The sequence below is a fragment of the Equus przewalskii genome, chromosome 22 (assembly GCF_037783145.1).
Source record: "Equus przewalskii isolate Varuska chromosome 22, EquPr2, whole genome shotgun sequence".
Lineage (NCBI taxonomy): Eukaryota > Metazoa > Chordata > Mammalia > Perissodactyla > Equidae > Equus > Equus przewalskii.
The window spans coordinates 137,694-163,226 of record NC_091852.1 but is presented as its reverse complement, the minus strand read 5'-3'; the positions used below and the strand labels follow the sequence as shown (position 1 = coordinate 163,226).

At 43.6% G+C, this 25,533-nt stretch overlaps 1 protein-coding gene and 1 long non-coding RNA gene across 5 annotated transcripts; one reads left to right on the top strand and one right to left on the bottom strand.

The window, feature by feature from the left end:
- Positions 1-216: 216 nt before the first annotated feature.
- Positions 217-5,841, bottom strand: LOC103563220 (procathepsin L). Of its 4 annotated transcripts, none has more exons than XM_070589889.1 (8): positions 5,205-5,841; positions 3,633-3,769; positions 3,213-3,335; positions 2,965-3,111; positions 2,636-2,860; positions 2,005-2,170; positions 1,324-1,441; positions 217-610 (listed from the first exon to the last, which is right to left on the bottom strand). In XM_070589889.1, exons 2-8 carry the CDS (start codon positions 3,756-3,758, stop codon positions 511-513), a joined length of 1,005 nt encoding a protein of 334 aa, XP_070445990.1. In that variant the 5' UTR covers positions 3,759-3,769; positions 5,205-5,841; the 3' UTR covers positions 217-510. The 4 variants fall into 4 exon arrangements, with proteins under 4 accessions (XP_070445990.1, XP_070445991.1, XP_070445989.1 ...); XM_070589890.1 differs by having other exon boundaries at positions 5,038-5,352; XM_070589888.1 differs by lacking the exon at positions 3,633-3,769 and having other exon boundaries at positions 5,205-5,353.
- Positions 5,413-8,420, top strand: LOC139078456 (uncharacterized). The gene is made up of 3 exons (XR_011531408.1): positions 5,413-5,517; positions 5,891-6,058; positions 6,769-8,420. It is a non-coding gene; the product is annotated as an uncharacterized lncRNA (long non-coding RNA).
- Positions 8,421-25,533: the final 17,113 nt, after the last annotated feature.

Here is a 25,533-nt window from a genome sequence, read left to right as displayed (position 1 = left end):
CCTTTGTCCTTCCAGACTGTCTGTCACATTTTGCTAGATTCAAGTGTTGGGCCAACACGGCCAATGAACAGCTGACATAAAATCTGCATATTTATAACTAAAAGACCCAGAAGGCCACCCAATGTCTTTGTCCTAAGGCACCACTGGCACATTCAGTTATGTCTTTATAGCCCAATTATAGTTTCCAATTACACAAACAGAAAGAAGTTCCATCTCTACATAGTGAATTAAAATTTATTTTAAAAGGTAACTTTATATATCCTTTTAAAAAATGGAAATTCAAAATTCTTAGAATTAAGCAATGAGTCTTCAACATTATAAAGCTATTTATAACAGTAATTAAAGTAGTGGTAACATTTTACCCTTATAAAAATGTCACAGAATTCAAATCACAACTTGGATCCTCAAAGATTCAAGTGTCTTATCTTACGCATAAGGGTTTGTTCAGTTTTAAGATAAAATTCCTCTGGATAAGCTGTCCTCAAGTCCTCTCCATCACTGTCCGTCAGCTCACACAGTGGGATAGCTGGCTGCTGTGGCAATTCCACAGTGGTTGTTCTGGTCTTTGGCCATTTTTACATAGCCATTCCAGCCCCATTCTGGACCCCAACTGAAAGAAGAGTATGTTTTCTGTTTTATACAAAGAATCAAGTACACATTAGCTTCATTAATAACAGTCCATATTTAAAATCTAAGTATATTACTTTCCGTGGTTCCTTATCAACTTCTATAAGACAGGAAATTGAGGTGAAACTGGGATTCCAATGTAGCAGTCTATCTCCACAGGCTATCCTACACTTCATCTCAATGAAAGAACTTTAGCTGTAAAAACTGATCCTGACAGCCCTCAAGGCAGAGAGAGCTGAGAAGCAGAATGCAATGGCAGGGCAACAAATGGTAACAGGAAGGATGCACAGAGGCCACTGGAGTCTTGGACAATCTTTCAGACTTAAAGAAATCACAGAGACAGATGCTTCTGCTCACTATACCTTGTTGAAAAACCTGAGACAGAAAAGGGAAACCAGCCCTCAACCTACAGGTGCAAAATCCTTTATCTGAAACCCCTGGGGCCAGACATGTTTTTGAATTAAGAAAATTTTCAGAATTTAGAAATGCCATGTTACAAATACATAATAATAACCCCAACAAGCTTATTACAGAATCTTAAAATCAAACATCAGTACTTCTGTGTTTACCCTAAGCAGGAGAAAGACTTTCCTGACTTCAAATTTGAACTTTTTTGGACTTGAAACGAAATACTGATTCCAAACAAGGATTCCCTTTTCAATTTAAAATATAAATGTAACATTTGAAGTTTTATACCTGTTCTTGACAATCCAAAATTTATTGTTATTTGAATCTCTTCCTTCAAAGCCATAGCCAACCACCAGAACACCATGATCCAGGTCTTTGCTGCTGCAGTCCGGATCATAATAAATGCCTGGGAAAGTAAAAAAAAAAAAAGTAAAGCTGATAAAAAGGAAAAAGTCAAACTCAACTCACTAGAAATCAACAATTCAACTAAATCCAAAATATTTTTTACCAAAGGGAAAAAAAAAAGGTTTCCAATAATAAGATCTAGTTATCAAGGCAAAGGTAATTTCGGGACTTGTCTACTAATATTAATTAGCATAATCCCTTCTACTCTTAGCATGTCAACTAAGGAAAAAGCACAAAACAAAAACATACTTGAGCCACGGGCTTCTTTACAGTTCTAATTACAATAGTAAAAAATTTCTGGGAAAAAGATCCAACAACTGAAGTATATTTACATAAATTAGGTTGTATTTATAGAATTACATAGCCATTTAAAAATATTTATGAGGAGGTTGTCATCTTGAGAAAACACTTAAAGTACAATGTCAAATGGAAACATCACTATGTTAAATGCACACACTCAAATTCTAGTCCTGGAAAGAAGGCCTCCATATGAAAAAGTCAACCATGGTGACGCTTTCCAGTTTTGCCTGCCTGAATTTCTATAACAAAAAGAGTAACATCTACCTGATTTATAGAACTGGAAGGACTCATGGCCTGCATCAATAGCAACAGAGATGGGCCCTACAGTAGCCACTGCCTTCATAAGGGCCTTCTCCTTCTGAGGGATGTCCACGTAGCCAGTGTCGTTGGCAGCAGAATACTCAGGCTTGTAATTACAGTTATTTCCTTCCTTTTAAAGGTAACGAGAGAGAGAAATGATTACTACCATTCACTCCTGGGGAACACGAGTTCTAGGACCACACAACTCAGCAGTCTGCAGCTTAATGATGTCTAGGTCAACTTTGTTATAAAGCAGTCCAGAAAGCAAAATGCTATTGGTTAGTTTGAAATTGAAAAATCAGCAGATGTTTCTTCAATAAGACCCTTTAGGTCTACCTGTCCATAAGTAATTTTTCACTATGGAGAAATTTATATTATATGCAGAATGGTGCATATATTCTCCATGTTACATGAAGCAAGAATAGCAATATGTTAACCACCTAATCAGATAACTGTGCAAAGACTGATAATTTATAACGACAGTTCTGACAGGTTGCATCTAAAATGTGAATGCTGAATAAAGTGACTGTTACCTCTGAAAATGTTCAACTTTCAAAAGCAGAAATGGAATGACAAGATAAGGAGCTCTGTTTACCTTCGCAAGATATGGGTAAGATTCCTCTGAGTCCAGGCCTCCGTTGTCCTTGACGTACTGGAAGGCATTATCCATCAGGCCACCATTGCAGCCCTGATTGCCTTCAGCCCGAGAGCAGTCCACCAGGTTCTGCTCACTTAGTGAAACAAGTTTCCCAGTTTTCCGGAACATTTGTCCTTCAAGGGCACCAGTCGCACTAAAAGCCCAACAAGAACCACATGGACCCTGAAAATAAAAAACCTGTCAGTTTACAAGACAAATACAAAGACTGACAATAGCCCATATGCCTAAATACTCTTAAGAATATCTGAATCTGAATCCTGTCCTACCTGATTCTTCACCGGGGTTACGTAGCCTTTCTCTCTCCAATCCACAGTCTTGGGGACTTCAAGAAAGAGAGGTTCAAGGAACACTCTCCCCTTCTTGTGCTTCTGGTTTTGAAAGCCATTCATCACCTGCCTGAATTCTTCATTGGTCTTCAAGGCAAATGAAACAGAATTTGGAAAGCAAGAGATGATTTTGCTAAAGCACTGAGGACAGGAAGCACAAAAAGTTCCGCAACCCAGGGCACACTCACCATGTCACCAAAGGCATTCATGGCCATGGTGAAGCCGTGCTTCCCTTGGCTGTACTCCTGATTGTGCAGTTCAATCATTCTCATATTCTTCTCCCATACTGCTCTCCTCCATCCTTCTTCATTCTAGAGACAAACATAACAGAACATCTGTTTTTCTACTTAAAACCCAACCCATCCTCACCAAGTGGATTTGCAGACAGAGAAGAGAAACCATGGCCAGCGATGGCTTTTTACGTCTGGTAGCTGTTCTCCAGCACCCACACAACAGGGACGTATGCCTATATTGTGCTCGGTAACGGGTGCCATGAAGTTACTGCCTTGGTAAGAGCCGGCCTCAAGAAGTTACTCTCGGCTATAAACTCCCAGCAGTATGGACCGTTCTCTGTGAGATCCCGCTGGACAGTTTCAGATGTTACCAACCACGCCATATAGTCTTCTGTGCGTTGCCTTCCACTGGTACCATTGTGCATCTAAACTGGGATCAAGTTTTGGAGCAGCTGAGGCTATTCCCAAGCAAAGGGCAGCCAGAAAGAGTGAAGGATTCATGTTTCAAAAACCTAGGAAGGGAAAAGAAATGAGGATTTGATGAGGCCAATCCCTTAAAAAAAAAAGCTGTCCTACTTTCTGCTGAGAACTTACAGCCACTATGGTGGAGTAAAAACATTTGAAAGATCTTCAGAATATTTACGGCAGCTGTGTGGAAGGCGGCTAAGAATGTGGGTGGAGAAAAACAGGCCAAGGACTTATCAAACAGAGGAGTTATCGGGGCGGCTCCGTGGCCGAGTGGTTAAGTTCGCGCGCTCCGCTGCAGCAGCCCAGGGTTCGGATCCTGGGCGCTGACATGGCACCGCTCATGAGGCCACATTGAGGCGGCATCCCACACCCCACAACTAGAAGGACCTGCAACTAGGATATACAACTGTGTACAGGGGGGGTTTGGGGAGATAAAGCAGAAAAAAAACCCAAAAAACAGAGGAGCTATCTGATTCAGCCATCAACCAAAAAGTGGGCTGACAAGTGCTACAGGAATTCAAACAGCCTTGTAAGGGTGCAGTGAAAATTTCGGTTTTGATAAGGGTCTCAAGGTACCTTAGAGGTCAGAATCTTAAGGCAACAACTCGGAAACTGTTGGTCCAGGTATTTATAGAAGGCCCAGGAAAACCTCACTAATGAGGACATCTTACCCCAAGCAGGGACAGAAGCCTCACACCTTCTTCTTGACCACCCTACGGCGGGGGTGAGACGTGCCTTCGAACCCTGCTCCTCGACTAGAAACCTTTCCGAAAGGCCTTCCCAGGGCAAGGTGGGCAAGAGCGCCTCCAGAGCCCCGGGGTGCCCACAGGTGGCCTGCGCGTCGACACCCGCACTCCCTCCCCACACCGGGGACGCGGTGTCCCGGCACACGGAGCCCAGAGCCCCGGTGCCCGCGCTCGGACAGGAGTAGGCTCTCCCGGGGCTCAGAGCACCGCCCCGCTCCGGCGGCTGCGGGCGGCGGCGCAGGGAGCGCGGCCCGCAGCGCGGCGTGCGGCTTAGGCTGCCCTGTCCAGCCCGGCCGGGCCCGGTCCGGTGGAGGCCACGCTGAGGCTGCCCGGCTCCCGCACAGCCCAGTCGAGAGGTCTCAGCGCCGCCCGGGGTCCCTAGCCGCCCTCCCCTCCCCACGCCTCAAGGCTGGCCGGGCTCCAGGCAGCGCCCACGCAGCCTCACCAGCTCCGGGTGGGCAGACGCTCTCGTTCCCGGGCGTGGCGCCCGCCCGCCTGCCCGTGTCCCCGACCCCTCCTCCAGGCCCTGTCCCCAACACGCCTCGGCCTCAGCCCCGGTGGCTGACCTGCGGCGGCCACAGCTGCGCAGGAGGACTTGGGAGACGAAGGCCGCTGTCCCAACACCCGGCGAGCCAGAGGTTCTGGCCCGGGCGCGCCTGACTCAGCCTTTAAGGCCCGGGATTCGGCACGCCTGCCCGCGCCGCGATTGGCCGGGCCGGCCTGGGGCGCTTACCTGTGGCGGGCGCAGCTGCGCAGGCGCAGTCAGCACACACAGGTCCGGGGGTCTCCGACGCCTGGCTGTGGCCCCCCGGGCCGCGCATTTAAAGCCCTGGGATTCGGCCGGGCCAGCCCCGCCCCCACCGCCTGCCCGCGTCGCGATTGGCCGCGCCGGCCTGGGGGCGGGGCCTCCGCGCGTGGGCTCGCGGCGCGTGATGCGGCTCAGTCCCGGCTTGTCCGCGGCCGCGGGTGCGGGCTCGGTGGCCCGGGGCAGACGCGTGGGGCCCGGGGCGCTCGGGTCGACTAAGGACCCCGAGTTCATGCGCTTGGTGCGTGCTTCGGGAAAAGAGGCTCACAGGGAGCCCATGTGGATTTTCAGCGTAGCCCTGCGTGTCCTTCAGTCCTGGAGCTTTGGGTTGAAAGCTGTGGAGGGCCGGGAACAGTACGATCGAGCTTACTGATTGCTGATCAGTCCACTGTCGGGGTGGGGCGAGGGCAAGAATGCAGAGCCGCGGGCAGACGCGTTATCTCCCAGTTTCTGGGCGGAGCGGCTGGGTGCTGGAGGACCCTGGGGTGGACCGGCCATACCCCGGGGGCTGGACGCGGTGGTCAGCGCCCAAGTCCTGGGAGGGGAGGGAGCCGGCCAGGGAGGTGTCCAGAGAAGGCGTGGCGTTTGTAATGCCCGTTTCCTGTCTTCCCCAGGCGGGGATTCTTCCTGCCTCTGGAGCATTTCGCAAAACCAACAAAACGAGTTATTTACTGAGAAATTTGGCTTAATAAACAGGAGAAAAGCGGTCGAGAAAGACGGAGACTGCTTTTACTTTCCGGCTCTCTGCATTGTGAATGCATCCAAAGTGCTTCTCTTGAGATGTAAGAAATGTACTTTAATAACATTTAATGTCAGGGTTTAGGTTATGCAGTTTGAAGAAATGTTTTAGATGGAGAAAAAAATATATATATAACTAAAGATTTAAGGAAATTAATTCAAAAACTTTTCTGAGGTTTCTTTTTTTAATTATATAAGAAACATATTCATTTTAGAAAATAAACACCCCTTGTCTCCTCCCCCATAACTCTTTTCTAGGCATCTCTTTATATGTGTATATATATATATATATATATTTACAACAATGGAGTCATAATGCATGGCAGTTTGTAAACTCTTAGTTAAAATTAAATTGATAACCTTCGTAGGAGCACAATCAGACGAATTTCTTCTTTTTTTGGTCTCCTTGAGGAAGATTGTCCCTGAGCTAACATCTGTGCCAATCTTTCTCTATTTTGTATGTGGGACTTTGCCACAGCATGGCTGATGAGTGGCGTGTATGTCCTCACCTGGGATCTGAACCCACGAACCTGGGCCACTGAAGTGGAGTATGCTAAACTTAACCATTAGACCATGGGGCCAGCACCAGACAAATATTTTTAAAAATCAGCTTATTAAACATTTCGTTTTATGTCCTTGGAAGTAGAATCCTCTTCCTCTCAAACACAACTAGGAGCCAGAAGTTCTCAGGTAGTTACAAAAATATATTGTATTGCATGTGGCTGGAGTTTTATTTTTTTTCTTTTTTTAAAAGGAAGTTAATCATGGAGGTCAACACAAGCATCATTCACACATGGAAATAAAGGAAGACCACCCACATGAAAACAACTTGCTCTGACAAGGGAGACAATTCAAAGACAGGGTGATGAAAAGTTTATAATGAAAAAATAGGGGAACCTCCATAAGTCCTGATGAGAGGCTGTTGTCATGGGGAAGCTAGAGGAGGAATAACTAGAAATGGAACGTCCTATGTGATTTGTTTGGGGAGAATATTTGGATTTCTCTGGTTTGTCCTAGGTTGGAAGTGGAGGCAAAAGTAAGAAGTTGGGAGCCATTAACATGTCCTGACTGTTCTGAGGTAGTTGCTGCAGACGTTTCTTTTGTGGGTCAGAGTCCTATTGTCATATAAAGTCCAGCCATTGTCTGTTTGTTTACTAAGTCCATCACAAGAAAGCTTAGTTATTCTAACGTGGGTTTTGCAGTTGCCCTTGAGTCACAGAGCTGTAAGGTTGCACATGGTGGAAAAACCTGCTACTGCGTTAAGGTCTGTGCCTTGAGCAATAGCCTGACAGGAGGCTGTGTGGCAGGTGCTGCTCCAAAGAAGGGCATCCCCTTCTTGGAATGTGACACAAATACACTGGAGAAAGCATGGATGCTTTTTATACCAAATGTGCCCCGAATCTAAAATTAAATTGAGAAATACCTAAATTCAGGAGAAATATAGGAGCAAGAGAGTGGAAGATATTATTGCTCCAACTCATGACATCTACTCATACATAATCTGTTAAATACTGCATTAGAAAAATGTGTTATTACTAACCATTGTGTTCCTTTTCTTCTTCTTGTATTCTTATTTCTTTGCAAAATAACTTTGATGAGTGCTAATCATTAAAGTGGTCATGTTTTAGTCAAGCAACCAAGCCTCAGCTCCGCCTTGATAAAATGCATTGGCAGAACTTCCCGATTCCTGTTTAAAATGCAGTATCTGTGAAAGTATTTGTGTGCATCTCTTAGATTTCTTTTCCTCACTAGTAAACCAGGATATAATTCTTTACCACATCTCTGGGAGGTTTTTCTTTTGTGCTTTTTAGTGAGGAAGATTGGCCCTGAGCTAAAACTGTTGCCAATCTTGCTCTTTTTCTTCTCCCCAGAGCCCCAGTGCATAGTTGTATATCCTAGTTGTAGGTCATTCTGGTTCTTCTATGTGGGACGCTACCTCAGCATGGCTTGATGAGCAGTGTGTAGGCCTGTGCCCATGACCCAAACCAGCAAACCCTGGGCCACTGAAGCAGAGGGTGTGAACTTAACCACTTGGCCATGGGGCTGACCCCTAGGCAGTTTTAAACCATAGGGGAACGAACAAATCTAATGTGGTATTCGAGACCCTGAGGCCACTGAACACCGCTCCCCAATATGACATCCTTCTCCAATTTGTTGAAATTCACTACGCCAAGAATTACTGTTAAAAACATTATCCAGAAAACTGTATTTGTAAAGTGGTTTATTACCATTTATAATTTTATGGAATAGAGCCTGTTTATGATTAGATATTCATATGAAGCCACTTATGAAATAACTTATTTTTCTGAGCTCCTGTAACCTTGCTTTTCCCAAAGGGTTAAACAGCCAATTTGTTAAGTAGGTGAATCAATCAACAAGAATTAATTAAACTCTTACTTTGTGCTCGATGTCCTCTCCTGGTGTGGTTTGTGCATTTACTTAGACACATTCTGCATGTAACTTTACTAACAGCTTTTCTGAAGCTCAGCCTTTCCATTTTAAAATCTGAGATTGACTACAATAATTTTAATTTTACACCGTATGAGCACAGTCATGACCAGTATATTTAAATGAGTGCAGTAGGTAACAAAGGAGCTGACACTGTGGGATTTTTCCCCACCCCTAAGACTATAGTCCATAAACTCTCCTTTGGATGCCAGGGGATCTCTTCCTCCAATTTGAAAACTGTCTTTTCATGAAACAAGGTGTATTAGTTTCCTATGGCTGCTGTAACAAATTCCCACAGACTTGGGGGCTTAAAACCACTGGAATGTATTCTCTCACAGTTATGGAGTTCCGAAGTCCAAAATCAGCATCATTTGGCCGAAAACCAGGTGTTGATAGGTCTGTACTCCCTCCTGAGGCTCTGGGAGGAACCTGTTTGTCTCCTCTTCCAGCTTCTGGTGGCTCCAGGCGCTCCTTACCTTGTGGCCACATGGCTCCAGTGTATGCCTCGGCTCCAGTGTGTGCTTCTCCTCTTCTGTCTGTCAAATTCCCATTCACTTGTGATTGTATTTAGGGCCTACCCAGATAACCCAAGGTAATCTCTCCATCTCAAAATCCTTAATTTAATCACATTTGCACAATCTTTGCCAAATAAGGTAACATTTACAGGTTCCAAGAAGTAAGACCTGATATCTTTGGGGGCTGTTACTTAGCCTACTACACATGGCATAAGTAAAAGTTAGTTTCTTGACAAGGCTGATCCAAACTTCGTATTTAAGATAGCTTTAGGCTGGCATGACTTGGGCAGCTAGGCCCTAAACTCTATGTGAACTTCCCATTCTGTAACTTTTGCTTCAGTGTCCCAACTCTCCTCTTAGTGCACTTTGACGCAGCTTTTTAACTTTCAAGACTCCCACACAGCAGTTTTTATTACCTCCTTACTCTTTCCACAGCCACCAGACCATGGTCTGTTCCTATAAAAGCATTGCTCACCCACCCCTTTCCTGAGAAATTTCCAGTTTAGGCTTTGAACATCTCCCTCTTGCAATCATCCCCATTAATAAAGTCTTTCCTTACTAATGTAGGTTCTTCAGTTTTTCCTTTGACACCATAATGATTATGGTAAGTGGTCAAGAAGAGAAGACCTCTGTGCTGTTAAGAGCATCAGCTTGCATATATACGTGCCAGGGGGTTTGTCCCACAGGAAGGGCATCTCCATCTGCGAGTGCCCGGTACTCCTGCACGCTGCAGCACTATTCGGAAGGATTCCAGCGATGATGACGATGATAGTAATGGGTAAGTAACGCTTAGGTGCCGGGACTGTTCCGAGCATGTTATACACGCTCCTCCATCTACTCTTCACACCAACCCCATGAGAGTGGTTCTCAAGCTTGAGTGTGCATCAGAGTCAACTGGGGGCTGTGACAACTCAGATTACTGACCTCCATCCCCCAAGTTTCTGTTCAGTGGGCCTGGGGTGTGGCTCCAGCATTTGCTTTTCTAACAAGTTCTGAAGCAATGCTGATGCTACTAGTGGGGGAACCTCACTTTGAGAACCCCTGCCCTGGAAGATGGGTGCTATTATGTGCCCCATTTACAGATGAAGATGGTCACAGCAGTGGTGTATGGAAAATCAAGGGTGGTGCCAGGTTCCTTTCTAAAGTGAGGAAGCAACTTAAATGTGCTTCAGGCCAGCAGGGCTTAGAAAAGGAAGCTGAGCTTTGGGGACTTTGCCCTCGTCCCTCACCCCCAGCCACCCTCACTTACTTGGCAAACTGGACTCTCGGTGCCGGAGGGCACCGGGAGAAGTGAAATGTGCTCACGGACTCCATCGTGAGAGAAAGCACCAAAGCTGCCCAGGGCCAGGCTCTGGACTTCGGTGCCGATGCCGGATTCCTGGAGTCGTGCTGAAAGGAGGAAAAGACAAGTGAGCCACACGGAAGGCATGCTGCATGCCGAACTGGGCCTCCGCATCTCCCCACCCCAGCGGCTTCCAGGAGGGCGTTTTGCCCTGTGCCTCTGGGTGTTTCCTTGCTTGATCATTTCTCAGAGACGAAAGCTCTGCACCTGACCTGTGATCCATTCCTCGTCAGCTTTGTAAGCCTACGTGTGATGACAGTGCTCCAGTGACTCATGGTTTGAGAAGCTCAGGGATTAAAAAAGTGAGGTTCATTCATTCACCAATTCTAAAGACACACACACAAAACATTCTTTAAAAACTTGAGACCACGAAAAGGAAACAAAACCGTATAATTAAGCATCCCCGATCCCCTCTATGAGCTCCTCAAAACCCAAAACCAGGGAAGTCTTCTCAATATAAACTCTGGATTTTTTGCTGAGTTACTGACTCCACTCTCGTGGTTTATGTTCGTTTTTTCTTGTGTCGCCCCAAACCCCAGAGGTCACTGCCTCCGTATCTTAGTTTCTTTGTCTTCAAAGCAGACCTGTAGCTGTGCTCTCAAACACACCTGATCTGTATCCTCAAATGCATGGATCCACTGAGGAACCAGCTTCAACTTTTGAGAACTAACCACCCTCTGAATAAGGAATCCGGTCTTTGTTCGTTATCACTGCTAACACGGCCTGATGAAAAAAACACGTAAGAGTTCAGTACAGCACACAGTTCTGACTGAAGGAGGCAACAATTGCTTCTTTTAAATCCATTTTATTATTAATAGGATCCTGTGCCCAGACGGTGTTCTTCCACTCTAGGAAGAGAAATTAGGTGGACGGCAGAATGCACAGGTCCCTGGAGTCTCGTAGCCCCACCAAGAGTTGAATTAGTAAAGCTTGGTTGTCCTGCCTGGGTATTTCTCTGCCCATCCTTCCTGGTTTCCTGTCCAGGGAGCAAGGATCACACAAGGTGACCATTCCAAGGTTCTTTAGCATCTACACTGTGCATATGGCATGTGTGTCTTCTAAATCTACCCACTCCTCTGCATAGCAACCTACCCTCACACTACTTTCCAAGTTTCTAAATTTCCATGGGCTCAGTGTAGAAAGTTACTGACATGCAATGCTCAGTGATAGTGTCAGAGATGATTGCCTGACTCCACGGAAAGTGAATGGAATTTGAGAAAATTTGGGAAGTGGTAAAAGAAGAGGTTTTTTCTCATGTTCAAAGAGGGCAACGGAACTAAATGATAATTTGAATAATACCAGAAAAGTGTTTTAGTTACACCAGGAGGACAAGCAAAACTAAGTTATATATCTTGTCTCCCCAACAAAAGCATCTTGAGGACAGAGGCTTTATTTTATAGTTTTGGGGTCCCTCATGTGTGATAGGCATGGAGTAAATATCATTGCAGAATGATGATTATTGGGCTAAGAGAGAAATTGTTTCCAATTTGATTACAACTCCCTGGGGACCCTGGTACTTGGCCCAAAGCTCAATGGCTCTTAGGGGGTCTTGGGGAACTTCTGTTGCTTCCAGGACACAGAAATCCTAGGCTCTCCTCATCGTCCTTGAGATGCTTAGAAATGCTACAGGGGTTTTAGAACTACCTTGTTCTTTTAGAGAGTCCCCAAGACCAGGAATTAGCCAACAAGAGTCCCCTAATTCCTCACCACCACCCTCTCAGGGTCCCAGTGGATTCTAGAATTCTGCTGGAGTCCACCAGGGCAGTGCAGGGCAGTGGAGGCCCCTGTGGGTGGCCTCTTGGAATAGTAAGCCAAATGGCTACCATTGCCTGCCTGATTCCAGTGAGATGAGACCTTCTTCTACTGCCCCTCTCTTAGGAGAACCCTAGAGGTACATTGAGGAGAAAGAGAAGTAGTTTGCGTGCATGAGAGAAATGGTAAAAACAAGCATGGAGGTAAGACTTATCTTAATCAAAAGTTTAATCTAGTGATTTCCAAGAATACTAGCATGATAAAGTCATATTTTGGTATAATATTGTTACATTTCCCCCTGTTGCACACTCTGATGATCTAGGCATTGCACCCAACAGGTGTGTGTGTAAGCACAATGGGGAGTTGCCATCTGAAAACAGATAATTTGATCATTTTGCCCAATTGATGAAAGGGAAGAAAATTGGGGACTCATCTGAACTTTCATTTCTGTTTTATTTTTTGGATTGGAGAAGCAATGAAAAATCACGCTTTCTCTTCTTCCTCTATATTATTTTGATTGAAGTGGAGGAGAGAGTTGATAAATAAGAATGTTTTGCTGGAAATATTAAACTTTGATAATTCATATTACAGAATATCCCAAAGCTTCTATTTTGAAAACTTTCTATGTTACAACCATGTCTGCATTAAAACAGTCAGTGGCAAAATGATAAACCAATAAAAGCAACAATTTTCAGTACCTCTTGACCCAATTTACTACCCAATTGCCTGTCTTTGGCATGTAGATGACTCCAGCCTCATCCTTCGTAGGCCTAAACTTTGTACACATAACTTACTCTCTCCAAGCCTTGGTTTCATCCACTATAAAATGTGGATGATACTAATGACCTCATAAGCTTGTATTGAAAATTAAATGAGACAACATGAGTGTTGATATAAGCAACTATTTACAGATTTTTTCCATCAAAAATGGACATATCCTTGAGAAGTGACACTCAATCCAGAGGCACAGTAACATTGCAGCAAAAACTGTTGCCATTGCGATATTGTACACTGACCGTGCTTATAGGTTCGACCATTCTTACACATCTAGAATCCTACTGTAAGGCATTAGAGAAGTTTTTAACTTGATTCAGGGAAAGAGCCCGCAATTACCATAAAACCCTGGGAGCTGGCATCCTTCCCATTCAGGATGGTCCTCCGCCAGCTGTCTTCCTTTTTCCACCTTATTGTCCTAGGAAGCTCCCCCTCCAGGGTTCACTCGGACCTATGAATGTATTTGAAACCTCTGAGAAGGTGATAGAATTGTGAAATATGCTTCCAATTCCATCTGAGGAAGAAAGTAAGGTGTGAGACAAAGGGTTTTGAAGAGTTTAGACCCGGTTCACACAGCACTGGCCTGGAGTGCCAGCCCGAGTCCAGCGTGACATGAGCGACTGGGCCTCACCCTCACCCCAGCCCTTTAGCTAGATCTGCGGGACCGCGTGTCGCCCCATTTCTTCCTTTGTAGGTGGTCTCCACTCTGTTCCTCCTGGGGATGCTCTTTGAGGTGTTGCAGAGGGAAGGGCAGGGGGCTTGGGAGAATGACAGGACAACGGCTGGATTCAGGAAATGATGTTTTGCCGTTCATTCAGTCTGCGAGTCCTTACTGGTCCCTTTTGCGTGGTCCCTGTGCCGTGTCTCGCAGTGAACAAACACTGACGCGTCCCCTGCCCTGCCAGAGCTCACATCCGATGGAGCCGCAGGCAGGCATCAAATATTCCCCTTGGATGGTACACAGACGTGCGCTTCCTTTCTTCCCCATTGACCTAACCATCCTGGCAGTCTCTCATTTCTGGGTCCCCAAGTGGTGAGCTTTCCATGTAGCCATTCCAGCCCCCGGGCGGGGGAGCCTCAGAGAGCACGGCAGCCTCCTCCTCTCCAGATTTCGTCAGGAAAAAGAGAAGTTCTGAACGACGTTAAGTAGAAGACATTCCGACCAAGGCTACCTGGTGCCCGCATCGCGGCTCACCCGCGCCTCCGCGATTCAGCTGTTTCTGCCCTAACCGCAGGGCCCGTCGTCTGCCCCGGGCCTGCGCGGCTCGCCTGGTTGTGACCCGGTGTCTGGTCTCAGTCTTCAGGGAGCCGTCTCACTGCACCGTTGACCCTCAGGCTGCCCGCACGCTGAGTCCCTGTGGGGACCTCACTGTCAACCTTTGCAGGTCCCCCTGTGTGGACAGAGAAACAACGCTGACCGGCCCGGCCAGAGAGGACAGCTGGTGGCGGAAGGGTGCAGCCTTTGACATTTTAACCAAAACACTGTCACTGCCTTAGACTTCTTTCTCAGGGGCACAATGTTCATTTTAGCAGAATGGGCACAGAATCCATCCCACCGCCGGAGGTATTAGCAAAATGTCTAGGGTCATAAATGATATCAAATTATACAAATTCTTCTATTTTAGATCCAAAACTATACCATGGACATCTTTCCTTGTCAGTGCATACAGCGCTCCATTGCTCAACAATATCATAATTCCTTTAACATTCTCCTTTTCTCTTATTGATGAGCATTTAGTTTTCTTTTTTGTCTTTATTTACAAACGATATTGTAATGAATATCTTCACACATGTATCTTTATAGATGTGTGCAAATATTATTATAAAATTAATTCCTGGAAATAAAACTACTTGCTAAAAAAAGTTATTCCAATGTGTACTCCCACCTGTAGGGAATGAAAATGTGCATTTTCTCTCAACCTGTAAGCCAGCTCATTTATAGGCAAAACGTGACCTAATTGCTGTTGTACAACATTGAGAACCGAGTGTGCCAGGGGCTTTACATGCACAGTTGGAAATGAGGTAATTTAATTTATTTCTTACAACAACCATGTGAAGTAAGAATTGCTGACCATTTTACAATTGAAAAACAAAATGTGAGTTGGCTGTGTGCCCTTAAGAAAATAATTTAAGCACTCCTGTGCTTCCAGTCCTCTAGTAAAAAAATGGAAGCAGTTACATCATCCTTATCTCCTACGTGGGCGTGATGGTCAGTTTATGTGCCCATTTGGGTAGGCTATAGTCCCCAGTTACTCAATCAAACACTAATCAAGGTGGTGTTGTGCAGGTATTTTATAGCTGAGATAAAAGTCTCTCTCGGTGGACTTTAAGTAAGGGAGATTATCCTAGAAAATCTGGGTGGGCCTGATGCAATCAGCTGAAAGATCTTAAGCAGAGCTGAGGCTTCCCTGAGGAAGAAGAAATCCCACCTGTGGTCTTAGTTGTGCCTGAGAGTTCCAGTGTGCTATTCCTGATAGCCTGCTTACAGATTTTGGATTTGCCTAGCCAGCCTCACAACTGCATAAACTAATTCCTTGCAATAAATATCTTAATATATATCTCTTACTCGTTCTGCCTCTCTGGTTGAACTCAATGGGGGGGTGGGTTAAAAACTGAAAGTACTATGTATCTGCAAGATATTTTATGGTGCCTGTGAATTGCATGATGGCATGAGATTGATACCGGCTCAACACAAGGTTGACATAAGGGAAGCCATATTGTAGAAAAGAAACCATATTGTAGCTTTAAATGCCCTTTGACTAACTAGCCCAGACATGCTCTGTAGATTTTTACGGACCCTCTCTGCTCTTGTGGATGATCACTTTGTTCTTTTGACCCCAGGCAGAGAGCCCGGGATGATAGCCATCATCAATGACAACTGAAAGATCAGGGTATAGGGCGTTATTCCAGTCTCTGATGCATATCCAGTAACACAAAAGGACTATCAGGAACTAAGACCAGATGTCTGCACCCACCCCCTCTATAACTGGCCTGTAGTCTTTGTTCTGTAAGATGGTTCTTTCAGACATTAGGCGGTCATCTTCCCTTTTGCTAGCAAGCTGTAATAAATCCTTTCTCTCCTACCACCTTGCCTCTTCACTATTGGCATGTCTTACAGTGAGCAGAGGACTCCTCTTGGGTGGTAACAATATGTTCATAGTTTAAATGTGCTGAGGAGATGGCATTGCTGGGATATGGTTCAGACACTAGCAGGCTGTATAATTTTGTGTTTTTTTGGTGAGGAGGATTGGCCCTGAGCTAACATCTGTGCCAATCTTCCTCTATTTTGTATGTGGAACACCGCCACAGTGTGGCTTGATGAGTGGTGTGTAGGTCCACACCTGGGAACCCAGGGCCACTGAAGGGGAGCGTGTGAATTTAACCATTACACCACCGGGCTGGCCCCTGTAAAATTTTGAAGAAGTGATGTAATCTCTCTCTGGGCACCTCCATTTCCTCACTTATAAAATATAAAACGAAGGAATGGCAGCCAATGGTCTCTAAGGATCTTCTCAGGGCTAAAAAGTCTAGAATTATGAGTTTGTGTTATATCCACAATTGGGCTTTAAAATCTTTTCTTTTTTATTGTCAGCTTTGAGGTATCATTTACAAACAATAAAATTCACGTATACAGATTGATGAGTGTTGACAAATGCATCCAGTCATGTAACCATCACCACCACAGTCATGATATAGAAATTTCCATCCCTCTACAAAGTTCTCTCCTGCCCCTTTGTGGTCCGTCCCCTCCCTCAAGCCTGCCCCTGGCCATCACTGATCTGCTTTCTGTCACCGTAGCTTTGCCTTTATTAGAATTTCGCATAAATGGACTCATACAGTATGTATTCTTTTGTGTCTGGCTTCTTTCACTTAGCACAATGCTTCTGAGATTCGTATTGTTGGTTATTAGTGCATTTTGCTATAATTTCATATAGGGCTATCTGTATTTCGCCTAAAATAGACTGTTTATGTCCTTTGCCCATTTTCTATGGAGTAATTGATCTTTTCATTGTACATTTATAGAAGTACGTTTTTAAAAAGTCAGTGAATAATATGGAAGTTGGTTTTATTTTTGTTAAAACTTCTTGAGTGTCTTTTTCCACCAAATAGCTTCCTTGGAGCAACTGATGCCACTGTTTTCTCTCTCTGCCACCCCTGGAGGTGCTTCCTCCCTTCCACCTCCCAGCTTGCTGTGCAGGAGCACACGCTGGCCTGTTGCTCGCACTGCCCAGGTGGGACTGAGGGGTCTTGGGATGGGAAAGGAGAGGACTCAGCACCTGCTTCCACTCCTGCTCCTTGGCGCCCATCTCGGCGGGTGGTTTCCCAGCTACAGAATTACAGCCCTGGCCCTGCTCCTTGTCCCTGAGCCCGTGCACCCAGTCCTGGGACCAGAGACCCTGCGTGGCCAAAGCCTGGATTTGCTTTATCTACAGCCAAGCCTCCTGTCAGTCCTGTGCACTAGGATGTACCAAGGGGCAGAGGAGGTACTGCTGCCCTCATCATGTTCTGCCTCATTACCCACCATAAACACTCAGAATACCTGCATAGGGCAGGGTGTTCTCAGCAGTGCCACGCCCAAATCCTTAGTGAACAGGGACCGACCGGCAGGTCTGCGGGGCTGGGGGAACAAAGGGTGGTGGGAAGCCTACTCGGACAGACAAGGTCACTTCAGCTTCGAGGCCGCCTGGATGCCACCCTCTTTCTCCCCTTTCCCGGGCTGCACCATTGTGCTGCGGTGCTTGGAAGAGCCCTCCGTCACCCTGCCCCGCCCTGGGCAGCTGGGCGAGGGCAAGCCCTGACGCACCACCCTGGGCAGATGTGCGCCTGGCTTCCCGGGAGATCTTGCAGCTCACGGGGGTTCGGTTCTGTTGGGTGCCATCCGCGTGGCACCACTTCAGGTGCACCCCAGGTGAGTGGGCTGTCCTGCACCAGCCTCAGTGCCTCACCACCAAGCGCCTTGTTCCTGGGGGAAAATACCTGTTTTCTCATCAGCCGATTGGCCAGGCACTAACGGCACACATCCTGCTTATAAACTGGGGTGATCCCGTTTAAATCTCTGAGAAAGCTTGAGAGTGCTTCTCAGACAGGCACAAGGAGTTTCTTGTTCACTTAGTCTTTTTATTCTGCCTCTATCTAGTGCAAGATGGAACTGAAAAGGACATAAAGCAGCAAGGAGTAATCGAAATTAGAATGGTGACAATGACGAAAAAAGTCTTGGTTCAATTCCAGTGCCCACCTAAAATCTCTTTTATTAAAGGCTATTAACTGGGAAACATTTACATAACAGTCCTCCTATGATAAGTGTGTTTTTGTCCCTGAATTTCCTTATGGAACTCTCCAAAATTCCCATCCTTAACCTACTGAATCTTCCTTGGAATCTTCTAATTCCCCAAATCTTTAGAGACTTGATGGTCACTCACTGGTCAGGGGCATTGTAAAAGGATGCTGGAGATTTTGACTCAATGGTCAACAATGGCCCTCCCAAACCTTTAGTCTGATTCTGGGATCCCCAAAGGGACGGAGAGCCTTTCTCAGCCTCTTTCATGTGGAAAGACCGTCTGCTCCATCCTCTGATGCAACACAAATAACCACTATGAAGCTCAGTGGTGAGTTTCAATGAGTTTCTTCTACCCACGCAGGCTTGGACTTGCAGATATGTTTGTGCTATATTTCATATTCAAATGCACAGTTCCAACAGTTTGCTTTATCACTTGTATTCTTTGTCGTCCTTGTGTTCTGTTGAGCACCAAATACAGTGTCATCTCTGTGTAGGTGCTGTAAAACACTAATTAGTACTGATCAGGATAATGATGTTGACAAATGGCCTCATGACACTGATGAATCATCTGGCGGAAGAGGCCAGGTACAGCAGTTATGTAATGTTGCTTCACCAAACAGGTAATGTTTCATACCTCAGAGCAGCACAGAGCATTCTGCCTGTCCGTGTTGACTCACTATTTCCAGTCAGAGCCAAAAAGGCTTCTTTGAAGAGAATAGAACTTTGGAAAACATTGACCCTGTAGGCAAACTCCTAACGTCAGAGCTACAGCTGCTTCTATCAGTTCAGGCTACTACCAAAACCTGGTGCCCTTGTGAGTGGGCAATCACAGAAACAAAAAGATGAAGCAAGAAGTTTGAATCAGCTAACAAAAACAAACAAACTAATTCATATGAGTATTAACTCTTCAATGGTATTGTTCCCACCTTCCTGTGGAAAGGTCTGGAGCTTTTAAAAGAAATTGACTGTGGAATAGGCAAGTTTACAGAAAAGCTTTTGATTTGTCCATATGAAATTGCTGACATTCAACTATTTTTGACCTTCAAAATGGCAATTTCATGTGGTTCAACTTAAAAGATTTAAGAATTCTTTCCTCAGAATGTGTCTATATAAACATAGATAAATACTCAAGAAGCAAATTTGTAATACCTGCTTCCTGGTAAATTCATGAGTACTTTTACTTGATCTTCCTTTTTAGGTGTAGATGAGACAAAAAAAGTACTTTATATGTTTTCTGAAAATTGTTTTATCTTAATTTTTAAACAAAAATTAAGACAAAAACCTTAACAAAATTTAAAACAAAAAAATTTAAATATTAAAATTTTGAAGATAAAGCATTTCTTTCTACAGAAGCCCAAATCTGGTACTTAGATGCATTTCTTTGGGCAATCATATCATTTTAGGTCAGGGGTTGCAATATCAGAGACAAGAGACCTTCGGTCTATACAATCAGAACGCTGTTTAAAGTATGAATGCCTTTCGGTAATAAGGTGGCACTCTCCAGTCACCAAAGTCCTCGTCACTTATACTGATTCCCCTTCGGCATTTATTTGCGTTTGCCTGCAGGGCCCTCCAAAGTGTCTCGTTTGCAGGCTCTGTCTTAGATGGTGTTGGTGTCGCATTGCTCCTCTGACGTGATGGAAACATTCCAAGTCAAGGAACTAAGAGGGAAGCCCTGATCCTGCCGTCCATTCCGCCTCACGGCCTGTCTTGTCCTGAGTGTGAGCAAAAGGAGACGAGATACAGAAGACGCTCACTCTCTCATGACGCAAATTAAAATAAGATATCTTTCCATTTTTAACCTCTCAGTTTTGCAAAAGTAAAAAAGTGGATGATATTTAGGGTTGGTGAGAGTGTGAAGAAGTGGAAATTTGCTGGTAAATCAATGTAGTTTTTTAGCCAGAAAATTGGAAATGTTTGTAATTTTTAAAAATGTGCATACTGTTTGCCTTAGCAAATCCACTTTTATCCTACAAAAATACTCACATAGCATGGAGATTACATACTTCACATATTTAAAGATTTTTATTGTAGCATAGTTTGTAATAGCAAAAAGCTGAAAATAACCTAAATGTTTATCAATAAGGAAGTGTTGAATTACGGTTACATAGGGTGGTTAAAAAGAATGAGGCATGTCTGTGTGTAATGGAGAAGTGTAAAGGATATAAGTCTGAGTGCAAAAAGCAAACTTCAGAACACTGTTCATAATATGAACCCATTAAAAAATGAAATAAGATAGTTTTGTACTGATAGCCAGATATAGGTATATGCGTAGAGAAAGTCTAGGACAGTGGTACTCAACCTCGAGAGATTTTGCCCCTCCTCACCAAGGGACATTTCGCAATGTCTACAGACACTTTTGAATTTCATGATTGGGAGGAGGGGCTGCCGGCACCCAGTGGGTAGAAGTCAAGGTTGGTGCTGAACACTCTGCAATGCACAGGACAGCCCCCCAGCACAGAAGCAACTTGCCCAAATGTCAATAGAATTGAGACTGAGAAACTCTGGTCTATAAGAATATGTAGGAAACTATCTCTAGCAATGATGGGGGGATTAGGATGTTCGTTTTATGTTACTTATTAGCATTTTGCTGTATTTAAATAAATTTCTTTTTCAGCGTATTTGTTTGAAATTAGAACAAATGAGAAATACCGGGCTTTGGCTGGGAGGGAGTTACAATTGTAGGAGAGGTTATTCATTTTCATTCACAAAGATGGCTGGTCCACTTCCAACAGTTGGGAGGCTAAACAATAATCTAAAGGTTGAGACAAAATAGCTTTTTCAGGCAGAGAAGGATGTCCCAGTAGGTAACGAATTTGCCCTCTCAGTACTGATTTTGCTCTTTGCAGAAAGACAGTTCACCTTTAGACAGTCAGTGCTCCCTTACCGTGGGTTACCGCTAGAAAGCACCCCAGCGCTGTTCACTCACATGTCATCTCCCAAGCACTGCACAGGCCTGAGAGAGCTCACTGGCCCGTATGGCAGGGAGCTGGGAGAAGCCTTGGGCCAACAGCCACTAGGAACTGAGGCCCTCAGTCCTCAGTCCCTCAGCCCTTGTGGAACTGAAATTCTGTCAACAACCCTGTGACAGCAGATTCTTCCCTCGTCCACCCTTCATGCGGTCCTTCTGTCTGACGCATGATTACATCCTTAGGAGAAGCCCTGGAGCAGAGGACTTGCCACACCGAGTCTGGGCTTCTGACTCATAGGAACTGCAGGATAAGAAATGTGCGTTGTTTTGAGCTGCTAAGGTTGTGGTAATTTTTTATGCAGCAGTAGATAACGACTACAGTTGTGAAATCTCACAACTTCTGACAATGAAGCAGAGCCAAAGCAGCTGCCACTCACTGAATTTCCCTTCACCATGAAGGGCACTGTAATATCATTCCACAGGCCAAGAGAACTTGGGACACAATTCTTGGGTTAAAAGGGATCACAGGAAACAAATAAAATCACCTCCATTACAAGTTGGGCGTTTAGGGTGTGTGTGTGTGTGGTTGATATAAGCACTATCCTCAGGTGGGTTTTCACTTCAAAATCTGGTGTGTAGCCATCACCCTGGACTATCACAGAGACCCAGGGCTGATGGCCTACCAGGTTCCCTTTGGCTTCTAAAAGCTTCCAGAGGAGGAATGCCCTTAGAGGGAGGGATCTTCTATTGCCTTTGTGAAAAGTCAGTTTCCTGGGAACTGGACATATTGAAAATATTTTGAGGTGAGTCATGTCAGCCAGCTGACAGAAGCACATAAGTCCTGAGGTTTCAAGATTTCAGGAATGGGTATCGTCAGATAAAGAGCGCTATCAGAAAACTGATGCCCTCCTGGCATGAGGACCTCCCACACAGTTGTCACATCAAGGATGTCTCCTTTAGCCCTAATTTTACTCTGTTGTTTTATTATGAGCTATGATCTGGCTTCAAGCTCCTTAAAGAACACAGATTATCACCTTGAGTTTTAATAGTACTAATAAAATAGATAACGGTGATAGTTATTACTTTCTGATCACTTACTCTATATTAGGCATTGTTTTAAGTGACTAATATAGATTACCTCACAAAACATTCTCTAAAAGAACTGTGGCTAATAATAAGCATTATCTGTCATTTCACAATGGAGGAAATGGTACTATAGGTGAGACAAGACTTGCCCAAGATCACATAGCCATCTGGAAGGGGGAGGGAATAAATACCCAAGTGAGGTGGACAAGCAATTTGGTTAATTCAGAATTGACTCTGTCTCACCACAAAATGAGACCCTGAAACTCACCTATATCATTTGTAAATCAATCAAAATATAATTTATATGCCATAAAGTGTAAAATTTTCCATATACTTTGATGAGTTTTGAAAATTTATACACCTGTGTAATCACCACCACAATCTAGATTTAGACCTTTCTATCATCCTAAAAGGTTCCGTGCTTCCCTACCTTGTCAATCTCCACCTCTACCCCCAGGCAACCACTGATCTGTTTTCTATCCCTCTAAATTAGATGTCTTTTTTAGAATTTCATATAAGCAGAATCATAGAGTTGTCCTCTTTTGTGTCTGGCTTCCCTTGCTCAACATAACCTTTTCACGATTTATCAATACTGTTACATGTATTAATAGTTCATTTTTATTGCTATGTGCTACTCCTTTGTATGGTTATATATGGTATTCATTTTAGGAGGCCAACATTATCCTAACAGCAAAACCAGGCAAAGATATTATAAGAAAATAGAACGGAAGATCAAAATCTCTCTTGAACATATAAATAATCCTCAATGAAATATTAGCAAATGGAGTTGAGAAATATATTAAAAGGATAATACGTGATGACCAAATGGAGCTCATCTGAAGATTCAACATTTGAAAATCAATCAATATAATTTACCATATTTACATACTAAATAATAAAAAACATGATCGTCTGAATAGATGAAGGAAAAGCATTAGACAAAAATTCAACATTCATTCATGATAAAAACTCTCAGCAAACTAGGGATATGAAGGAAATCTCCTTAAGCTAATCCCGTAGAAATCTACAGCTAATATCATAATCCCAAACGATTAGTAAAAAGGCAAGCAACCCTTATTCAACATTGTACTGGAAGCTTTTGCTAGTGCAAGAAGGCAAGAAAAAGAAATAAAACTCATACAGATTAGAAAGAAAGAAATAAAGCTCCTTTTATTTGCAGACAACGTGATTGTCTACAGAGAAAATCCAAACAAATCCCTGTGAAACTGCTCTTAGAACTAATAAGTTTGTTTATCAAGTTAGGATGAGATAAGGCACACGTACAAAAGTCTATTATATTCACATAGAATAGTGACAAACAATTGGAATTTGAAATTTAAAAAAGTACCATTTACAATAGCATAAAAAAAGTTACTTAGACATAAATTTACCAAAATATATGAAGGATCTCTATGCTGAAAATGACAAAATATTGATGAAAGAAATCAAAGAATATCTAAATAAATGGAGAAACATATCATGTTCATGGATTGGAAGACTCAATATTGTTAAGATGTCAACTTTTCCGAGATTTATGTAGATTCCAGTATAATTCTAATCAAAATCCCAGAAAACTTTTTTATGGATATTGACAAGTAGACTCTAAAATTTATGTAGAATGTCAAAGAACAGCCAAAGCAATTCTGCAAAAGAAAAACAAAGTTGGAGAGCTCACACTAGTTCATTTCAAGAATTCTGTAAAGCTACAGTGATCAATGTGGTTGGTGAAAGGACAGACACATGGTGCAATAGAATACAATAAGGAGCCCAGAGAGAGACCCAAACAGATATTGTCAACTGATTTTTGGCAACGATGCAAAGGTATTTCAATGGAGAAAGAATAATCTTTCTAAAAAATGGTGTTGGGAAAGCTGGACATAGATATGCCTCCCCATCCCCTAAAAACCCAACCTTGACACATGCCTCACATGTTAAACAAAAATCACATCAAAATGAATCATAGAAACATTATTCTAAGTGAAAGATCCCAAAGAAAAAGTGCAAAATATTGTATGAATCAATTTATAGGAAATGTCCAGAATAGGCAAATCCTATTTAGACAGAAAGTAGATTAGTGGCTGCCAGGGACTAGGGTGAGGGGGATGGGGTGTAACAGGTGCTGGGTTTCTTTTGAGAAGATAAAAATGTTCTGGGATTATATAGTAGTGATGGCCCCACAACTTTGTGATTATAATAAAACTACTGAATTGTACACCTTAAGAGGTGAATTTTATGGTATGTGAGTTATATCTCAATTTAAAAATACCTAGTACTTAAAAGTGGTTCTCAAGGCAGTATTTCTAAGTAAAGAAAATTAGGAAATAGTTTAGAGATAGCAAACCTGTAATAAATTTTCTCAGGTTAACATGACAGAATATTTTCCAGATGTTAAAATTATATTTAAGAAGAGCTTTTGTACAACACTAAAGGCACAATCCATGAAAAAAAATTGATAAGCTGGTCTTCATTAAAATTAAAAACTTCTGCTCTGTGAAAGATACTGTCAAGAGAATGAAAAGGCAAGCCACAGACTGGGAGAAAATATTTGCAAAAGATACACCTGATAAAGGGCTGTTTTCCAAAATATACAAAGAACTTAACAATGAGAGAACAAACAACCTCATTAAAAAAAGGGCCAAAGATCTTTTTTTTTTTTTTGAGGAAGATTAGCCCTGAGCTAACATCTGCTGCCAATCCTCCTCTTTTTGCTGAGGAAGACTGGCCGTGAGCTAACATTTGTGCCCATCTTCCTTTACTTATGTGGGACACCTGCCACAGCATGGCTTGACAAGCAGTGCATAGGTCCACACCCAGGATCTGAACCGGCAAACACCAGGCCACCAAAGCGGAATGTGCAAACTTAATCACTGCACCACCAGGCCTGCCCCATCAAAGACCTTAACAGAAACTTCACCAAAGAAGATATACAGATGGCAAATAAGCACATGAAAAGATGCTCTACATCATATGTCATTAGGGAAATGCAAATTAAAGCAACAATAAGATATCATCACATACCTGTTAAAGTGGTCAAAATTCAGTACACTAACAACACCAAATTCTGGTGAGGATGTAGAGCGTTCATTGCTGGTAGGAAGAAAAAATGGTGCAGCCACTTTGGAAATAGTGGAAAACATATGATCTGACAATTGAGCTCCTAGGTATTTACCCAAATGAGTTGAAAACTTATGTCCACACAAAAATCTGCACATGGACATGACGTATGGCAGTTTTATTTGTAACTGCCAAAACTTGGAAGCAATCAAGATGTCCTTCAGTGGGCAAATGCATATATTGTGGTAGATCCAGAATATGAGATGTTCAGTGCTAAAAATAATTGAGCTATCAAGCCGTGAAAAGACATGCAGGAAACTTAATGCATAGTACTAAGTGAAAGAAGACAATCTGAAAAG